The sequence below is a fragment of the Lathyrus oleraceus genome, chromosome 3 (assembly GCF_024323335.1).
Source record: "Lathyrus oleraceus cultivar Zhongwan6 chromosome 3, CAAS_Psat_ZW6_1.0, whole genome shotgun sequence".
Classification (NCBI taxonomy): Eukaryota; Viridiplantae; Streptophyta; class Magnoliopsida; order Fabales; family Fabaceae; genus Lathyrus; species Lathyrus oleraceus.
Window position 1 is genome coordinate 224,318,787 of NC_066581.1, and position 9,265 is coordinate 224,328,051.

Sequence of the window (9,265 nt, forward strand, 5' to 3'; positions counted from 1 at the left end):
CTTTTCAACCAAAGAAAATCAAGCCCTGCTTACCCTGAAATTACAAATCCAATTGGTACACATACATGCATCGATCAGTCATTACATTTCATGGATCAATCAAAGTGCACAACACAAAACATATTTAATCATAAGCATAACATGAACCATGTTTCATGCGCATCTGAAGACGATCATTATTAATCTCAATCATTTAGTCTATACTTTTCAAATAGAATCTTGGCATTAGATTTCCTAGTTAGTCTCGACAGAATATTTTCCAGTTGAACCTCGCCAAAATGTATTTTTCAAAGTTAATCTTGGCAAGAGATTTCCCAGCTAAACCTCGGCAGAAGGTATTATTTTTCAAATATTGAATCGCGATAGTAGATTCCCTGGTTGATCTTGGCCAAAGATTTCCCAATTAAACCTCGGCAGTAGGTATTTCCTCATTGAATATCCGAAGTAGATTCCCTAGTTAATCTTGGCAGTAGATTCCCCAGTAAACCTCGGCAAATTTTCCTCACAGAATCTCTGCAGAAGATCCCCTAGTTAATCTCAGAAGAAGATTTCCCAACAAACCTTGGCAGAAGATATTTTTTCCCAACTGAATCACAATAGTAGATTTCCTAATTAATCTTGGCAGAAGATTTCCCAATTAAAGCTCGACATAAGGTATTTTTCAAAGTGAATCTCGGAATTAGATTCCCTGGTTAATCTCAACAGAAGATTTCCAATTTAAACCTCGCCAGAAGGTATTTTTCAAAGTGAATCTCGACAATAAATTCTCTGGTTAATCTCGACGGAAGATTTCCAAATTTAAACCTCGCCGGAAGGTATTTTCTCAACAGAACCTCCACAAAAGGAATCTCCATGGAGCACAACCCATCAATCCTCTGAAAGGACCATTGCCTAGTTAAAACTGGCAAGCTTGGTAGAAGTACTTTAAATATATTTATCACATAAGAGATTTGGTAGAGTTTCTGGTGTTAGGGAATCAAAACCTCCATAAAAAACCTCTATAAACTCCCAGTCTTCATAAGCATCAGCGTTTTCATGTAATGATCATTTATATATCATGCATTGAAGCAAAATTCAAAATTATGCATATCCCGAAGTATGTTTCACGCTCATTTGTATTGACCAAGGTCTTGTTACGATCAACAATTTATCCCTTGACCAAAAGTCCAACTTTTGTTTAGAGCATACATAGAATTTATATATGTTACTTTTCGGGATTTGTCTTCAGTTGTTCTAATATATTCCTAGAAAGCCAATTGTATGTAGAGCTGTCAATTTAGGGGGCCAATTAATTTAGGCCCCAACCCCCAAAATAAGGGGCCCTAAAAAAATTAAAGAATAGTAAGCCCTCAAATACATAGGCCCTAAAGTTAGATGGGCCCAAAATTTAAAAGAGGGCCATAAGGCCCCAAATAAAATAGAAAAACTTAATTTTGAAAAACAAAATAAAATAAATTCAAAAAATAAAAAAAACTTTATTTTGAAAACCAAAATAAAATAAATTCAAAATATAAAAAAATAATTTTTAAATAAATCTGCTAAAAATTTCAAAAATAAAAAACAACTTTAATAAAAATTAAAAATAAAATTTTCAACATAAAATTCCAAAAATAAAAAAGAAAAGAAAACATATTACACAAACCAGTTCAATTATGTGACTTGCTAATATTTATACACTTGAGTAGGATTTTATGTTCTTTTATAAACATAAACAACAATATTATCCATCTCAATTCACGAAAAATACTATGTAAACATATCACTGAAAGATATATGTCGATACTCCGGACATTCAACATTCGAAATTGAAGTAAATCAATACAAACATGAACCACATATCACATAAACAAAGACACTAATTCAACCAAAAAAAACATGAAAAGATAAATTCAACAACCAGAATAAAGTATATGGCACTAAAATTAGTCTTCCACTTCAATCTTGCAATCCAAATGTATGTTGAGTCATTGTCACCTCAATATTACCTTCATCATTAGTGTTGATATCTTCCTCATCTTAAAAACACAATAAATCATACTTAGGTGCAGATGCAACAAAACAATGACATAAGTATATCATAAACATGAACAAATAAAAATAAATAAAATACAAAGTAGTATTACCATTCATATTTTTCGAAAATCCATGCAACCAGCTTCGAGTACAAATCAACATTTGGATGTGTTCAGGAAGAGTAGAACTTCTGTATTTCGTAAGAACACGTCCACCGATACTGAAAGAAGACTCAGATGCTACAGTCGTGATAGGAATGCTAAGCACATCGCGTGCCATTATGGAGAGTATCGGAAACTTTTTCTCATTAAACTTCCAATAAAGAAGTACATCAAAATCTTCAGAGTGTTCTTCATTTAGCTCCAGTAATTCATCGTCAAAGTATATATCTAATTCATTCTTTCCAAGAACAAACCTACTCTCAATCGAGTTCCATGTTTTAAAATCCTGCGATATATATAAATAGTTAGGACATATTTTACTCTCAATAGTCACAGAAACAACATAACATAATTTTAAACAATATTTAGATAAATACATTTTATTTCTATCTATGTAAGTTCTTAATGTTGCTATGTTTCTATGTTAGATAAAGACCAATCTATTTTTTTCTAATCATTTAACAACATTGAATATTTTTTTTACAACTAATTAAATAATATCATTGAAATAATTGAAATAATTGAAATATGTTGCTATGTTTCTATGTTAGATAACTCACATTCAACTTTCGATTAAGTTACTAATGATTACAGTAACTCGAAAAAGAACCAAATACATTGTCTGCAATATTATTCAAGCATTTCCTTGTGATCATTATTAGTACTCAACATTCAGAATACACATGTATGCTTTACTAGTAAAGCCACATACAAAGTACAACACAAAGTTTCATGCAATAATCCTTACTAACAATTTCATGCAATAATCCTTCTCTTTTTCTAATACTAATAAAATATAAATAATAGACAACCTAAAGTTTTCAAACAAGTATATATATAAAAGAGGAGATGGGGTGAAATAAATATGTTAATATAAAAACTTACGGTTATAATCTTTGATTTTTTAGCTTTATTCCCCTCTCTAGATAGCTTAGCCAATGTGTTGAACTCATTAGATGGTTGAGAAAGAGAAACACTTTGATTGGTAGAATAACTCACATATTCTTCATAAAGCCCTTTGAATTTATCCATTACATTCTTAAGTTTCCCTTCAGAGGTTGAGGCATCAAGTGTAGTATAGCAAAACTTCAAAAATTTATCCTTCAAGCGTGGATCAAGAATAGCTCCAAATGCTAGCACAATACTATAGTTTTTCCAGTATTTGTCAAATTTCATTTTCATATTATCAGACATATGTTTTATCACCTTATCAATACTTTTTTTTGATGTTTTTCTAAAATGCACTGGACTTTCCACACTTGCATGAAATACAGATTTGCAGTTGTATAAGATGAACCAGAAATCAAATTGGTAATTTCATAAAAAGGTTCTAAAAACTCACAAATCCTTTCCCCCTTTTCCCATTCCTCATCAGATGGACAATATTTATAGCTTCTATCCGCCACCTTATAAAACTCAAAATCTTTCCTATATTGCAAGGCACTTTCAAGCATCAAATAAGTGCTATTCCATCTAGTAGATACATCAAATCTTAAACCACCGCTAACATTTATCCCTGCATCCTCGACACAATCTCTGAACTTAAGCATCCTTCCATCAGATCCTTTAATATGCTTGACACTCTCTCTAATTTTATGGAGGGCTTCACTAGCAACTTTTAAACCCTCTTGGACAATTAAGTTGAGTACATGGGCCGAACATCGGATATGAAAAAATTCACCATCACACATCAAATTGCCTTGCACTCGAAGATGAGTTTTCAAGTGGTCTTGCATGTTATCATTGGCAGATGCGTTATCCAGCGTAATAATAAATATTTTCTTATCTATTCCCCATTGCTTTAAGCAATCAAATAAAGTAGCTTCCAGTGCAATACCCGTGTGGGGGGGCTTCATTCGAAGAAAGTTAAGAAGACAACTAACTAACTTCCAATTTTCATCAACAAAATGAGCAGTCAAACAGATATAACCCTCACTAGTAGATGCTGTCCAAACATCCGATGTTAGACAAATTTTATTTGGAATCCTACCCATGATTTCCTTAAGCTTGATCCTTTCTTTATCATATATTTTTTCAATATATGACACCATGGTATTCCTAGAGGCCATTTCAACACATGGATTCAAATATTTCACCCAAACTCGAATTTTTTCATACTCGACAAAGCTAAAAGGAAGATCATGTGCAATAATGGCTTCTCCAAGTAATTCACGATGTGTGTTTTGGTTGATTGGGGTTAGGCTTGACGATTCCTCTAGACTAAGAAGGCTCAACTGGAAACTTTTACAAATAAAAACATGACAACTTAGATGTGAAGTTCCATAACTTTGACCAGACTTGGGGTTTTTTCCAATGGCAAAATCAGTACTACAAAAATTGCATGCAGCTCTTTCAACTCCATCTTTTCCTTTGCCGATTTTAGTGAAAATAATCCAAAGTGTTGACAATATTTCCTTATGAGTTTCATCTTGACCTTGTGCATACTCACTCGTATCCATTGACTCCATACTATAACAAAAAGAATGTGTGTTATCATAACACTGTTATGTCATGGTTATATATTAAGAGTCACATTCCAAACACTAAAAAAAAATATATAAACATAGAGTTAAAATATATTGCAATGAATTTTAATATCATTCTATTTACTTGTATACTCCATTTGGTAACTAGTAGAAAGATAAAATGCTGAAATCTGAAACAACAATAGACACTTATTATACCTCATCATATCCGGTCTCTGTTTAATTAACTGCTTTCAAAACCTCAAATAAAACAGCAATATTGTTGCAGAAGTTTGATATGCTTTTGTGAGCTGGGAATTGAAAAACAGAAAAGCATGACTAACCTCTATATTATGGAATATCTTTTTGCTGAGCAAACTCTCAATGGCCTGGAACACAACATAAGCTCATAAGTACATGAGAGTTCTATATAATATTCAGTGCAAATTTAATTACATGTATAGATTTTCATTTCATAACAGAAGAGGCACGCAACAAGTATTACATACAACAAAAAGAAAATAAATTAACATTTGATTTAAAGATAATAATTAATGGTTGAATGGAAACTACATTGTTCTAAGTCTTGGGTTCATCGATGCGAGAAGGCAAAAAATGCAGAAGAAATTGAGCTTCTAAATGAGGTATTTATAATTTTGATATCAAATATTTCTTCCATTATAATTGTTTGATTAATTGTATATTCCGTTGTTTAGGAATTGGTTGATTCCATTTTGTGGAATGATGTCTGCAGTCTTTGGTTTGTAGCACCAGAACCAAAATTAGGTAATGTATGGAAAACTTGGAAGCATGATGTAATGATCTGGTTTTCGAGAAATCCTTTGTTATCTAGCAGAATTGGCTCGCAGGCACATGCTTCTAGATCTAATGGATTGTGCAAAAAAAGCTCTCAAGCTGGTTTCGGAAGGCCTAAACTTCAAATTCGTCGTCCATGTGCACCTTCGATGCATAAAAGTACTGTGGAGGTGCCCGTGGAAACCGAGTTTCCTAGTCAGTTGATGAATGGATTGAGTGATATTGGAGTCGAGGTTGTAGATTCTGATGTTTTGCCCATCACGGAAGTGGTATCAAGGCCTATGGATGAGGAAGAAAGTTCGATGGATGAGGAAGAAGCTATTGAATCATTTGTAGAACCTGATAATACTAACCGTCGACAGTGCGAAAAGTTTATCAAAGCCAATGGAAGGCAATGTAGGAGACAGGCAATTGGTAGTGATAAATATTGTTTTGCTCATTTCTCCAGAAAACCTGAAAAACAAGCTAAAGCGCCTACTCCAATGTGTGGAGGTATAACTGTGGCTGGTACTAAATGCAAGCATCATTCACTTCCTGGCTTTTCATTCTGCAGAAAGCATTTGAGCAATGTTAAGGTTGCAAATCCCTCTAACCATCTCTCTGTATCTGGTAACTTTGTTGGAGCAATTACATCGCACTTTGGAAGCATTGTATCGAGGTCCTCTTCAAACTTAGCTCCAATTTCTTTCTCCAATTCAGGCTCCATCTTAAGTCTATCATGATATAAAAGGTTACAGTTAAAAGGTTTCAGCCTTTGGAGCAAAAGCTTCCCGATTCGTCCAGCACCCACCGTTCCTATCGTCTTTCCTTCAAGATCATAGGCTCTATGTGCAATGCCAGCAACATCCCATTCTCCTATAATAGACTGATGGTAACCAAGCACAAAATTCCTCACCAGAATGAGAATTCTCATGAGCTCATCCTTAGCAACAGATACTGTGTTGCTTCCTGTGACCTCTGCGACGGTTAAACCAGCAGCAGTCGCAGCATTGAGATCAATGTGATCATAACCAATTCCGGCAGTCAAAAGTAGCTCTAAATTCTTAGCTTTCTTAATTCTTTCAGCAGTAACATAGGCAGGGTGAAATGGTGTAGATATCAGAACATGAAGATCAGGAATGGTTGTTTGTGTTTTAAATTTTGTTAAAAATGCTCTACTCAGATCAAACAATTTCATATTCATCAAACTGGTCCAATTACTAGGCACTACGCCATTGATATGATTACCCTCCAATCTAATATCAACTAAAGAACCTAAATTTGCAACAGAATGACTCAAAGTACCACTAAGATTAAAACACGGCAAATTAATCATCGAAACTTTACCATCAGAATTGCATTTTAATCAAATTTATATCATGTATAAAGTTGTTGAGACATTTCCACAAACAGCTTGTGAGTGTACATATTAAACAGTATTATAAACATATTGATTCAAATGAGATAAAAAATGAAATTTGATATTAAGAAAACTAGAGATTAAAGAGAAATAGAGATAGAAGAGTACCTTTATTTCTGTGATAGAGAAAAGTCGACGGCGGTGTAATTGGTTGACGGTGGCGGAAGCTTTGCACAGAACATGAATGGAGTGATAAACTCAACGTCCAAATTTTGGGAATAAAATAAGGCCCCTCAATGGGGCCTAAAAAAATGCATTATATAAAGGGCCTAAAATTTTAGGGCCTAAAATAAATCTCAATGATAAAGGGCTTAATATATTGGGGCTTTAATAGGGCTTAATAATTAGGGCTTTTCAATATAGGGCTTATTTGACAGCTCTAATTGTATGACTCTTCGTTGTAAGGAATTTCTAGAACCTTTTCTCGGATAAGTTCTTTCTCAAGAATCTACATAGTCTATTGATTAGATGAAATTATAATTAAAAATGTCCAGAACCATATCGTGGATGAATTCCTTCTTAAGAATCTCTAGAGTCTATTTTTGGATGAATTTCTAATTAGAAATCTCCAGAACCTTTCAGATATATTCAAAAGCGCTCATTTGTCATTTATGACAGGTTGATGAAATCCTCTTTTGAATATTCCCCAATTGACTTCCATATGAATGTCTCCAGCAGGATCATTATCCTCAATAAGTCTTTCACCCTGTCTATCATTTAATTCCATGTGGACCATCATTAGCACATATCTCATTTAATACCTACAAGTCAACCTTTCACTCTTCATCCATCATAAGACATTTTTCTATGGTCAATCTCATATCACATTATATTCCCAACAAAGAAAAAAAGAGTCCTCCATAAATTAATGACATATCATATCATTTCATTGCATCCAAGGACAAAATTTGGTTCTTTCTGTATTTAAATACATTTCACCCAGATTCTATGAGGATTATTATCACTCATGTCATCTGGAAAAGCTATTTAAATAGGGGCAGCTGTCATACCTTAAATCTTGTCCCTAAATCCATAAATCGATTCATTCACAGGACATTTGCATCATCTGCATAACATGACATTCATTTCTTTCAGCATAATGCCTAAAAAGTCAATCAAAATTGAATTCCAGTTTTACAGACAGAACGGTTGAATCGATTTTCAATTGCATGAAAAATTAGCGGTCGAAATATTTAAAGTTCGAGCTTGCAACTGTTTGTTTTATTGATTTATGATTCACGTAGTTTAATCTAGTGTGCTCATTTTATTTTATTTGTATTCGTGTGCGTTCGCATTTTGATCAGTCTAATCCTTTTTATCTGGGTATTTTTAATTGCAAAATTTGATCTGCATTGGTCTATTTTACTGAACTTTATTTCACATAGATTATTTTAATGCGTTCATTTTATTTTTTTTACATTTTCGCATTCGATTTTTATTCATTTTAATTCCTTTATTTATTTTATTTTTTAATCAAAATATGAAAACAAATGAATAATTAATTTTACCTTATTTGTTTTTATCAAGAAATAATGAATTTTATCTCATTTATTTTTTAGACTCAAATTGATCGCCTCAAAATATTCCATGGTATTGTGGTCATTGAGTTAAAAATGTAAAACCCTAATTACATGCTATAAGTAGAAACTTTGGCCAATGAAATGATCAAGCAGAGTGGCGCCCCCGATATCATTAATCTCTCACTCTCAAAATTTAAAACGACAAAAAAAATAGAAAGGAAGAATCACTCGGTAACACCTCTACACACAAACAAAGTCGAGCCAACCTTGATCCACATAACCTTTGTCTCGCGCACACACTTTGAAATGCTAACATAACCTACTGTTCATCCTCTTTTTCCACTCATTTTCTCCACCACCTACTGTTCATCCTCTTTTTCACTACCACGTTCTTCTTTTCCCCACAAAAAACCCTCAACACAACCTTCTTCATACAAACACCACACCTACGCCACCCTCACCACCTTCTTCTCCATTCAACACACAAACTTCATCAACCTACAACATCCATACCAGTAAACAACAAAAGTATCCCACATCAGCATCAACTCCCTCCATACCTCACGGCCACACCATCAACGTCACCACCACGAAATAACCTCCATTTGTGGATTCGGCTACCACCAACTTCGTGCTTCCTCTCAACCATCTTCAACCACCCAACGAAACCACTTCATAGCATTTGCGTTTTCTTCCGTCGGCGCCACCTACAACCTCCAACGAAGCACACTACATACGGTGCACAACATTCATACCACTTACATCTCCACCACCTGAAACTCATCACGTCAACACAACAAACACTCCCTCCTTTGCATACGTTTTCGATCTATCATTTTTCTCCACACAAAGCTCATAAAACCATCACCGTCAAAACGCAGCAACCACATT

The 9,265-nt window shown here is 33.9% G+C and overlaps 2 protein-coding genes across 2 annotated transcripts; both read right to left on the reverse strand.

Annotated features, from left to right (window-relative positions):
* Positions 1–1,935: 1,935 nt before the first annotated feature.
* On the reverse strand, positions 1,936–3,368 carry LOC127130530 (zinc finger BED domain-containing protein DAYSLEEPER-like). The gene is made up of 3 exons (XM_051059521.1): positions 3,060–3,368; positions 2,124–2,460; positions 1,936–2,015 (listed from the first exon to the last, which is right to left on the reverse strand). Exons 1-3 carry the CDS (start codon positions 3,366–3,368, stop codon positions 1,936–1,938), a joined length of 726 nt encoding a protein of 241 aa, XP_050915478.1.
* Positions 3,369–5,978: 2,610 nt separating this feature from the next.
* Positions 5,979–6,770, reverse strand: LOC127130531 (formate dehydrogenase, mitochondrial). The gene has a single exon (XM_051059523.1). The coding sequence runs from the start codon at positions 6,768–6,770 to the stop codon at positions 5,979–5,981; it is 792 nt and encodes a 263-aa protein (XP_050915480.1).
* Positions 6,771–9,265: the final 2,495 nt, after the last annotated feature.

What these genes read in the sequence shown, in the direction of transcription:
- LOC127130530 (XM_051059521.1), bottom strand. Translation starts at nt 3,368, where the DNA reads ATGTCTGATAATATGAAAATGAAATTTGACAAATACTGGAAAAACTAT. An exon ending in AAAAATCAAAGATTATAACC is followed by an intron (nt 2,461 to 3,059) that starts GTAAGTTTTTAT and finishes TATATATCGCAG; the next exon opens with GATTTTAAAACATGGAACTC. An exon ending in ATTTTCGAAAAATATGAATG is followed by an intron (nt 2,016 to 2,123) that starts GTAATACTACTT and finishes TGTGTTTTTAAG; the next exon opens with ATGAGGAAGATATCAACACT.
- LOC127130531 (XM_051059523.1), bottom strand. Translation starts at nt 6,770, where the DNA reads ATGATTAATTTGCCGTGTTTTAATCTTAGTGGTACTTTGAGTCATTCT.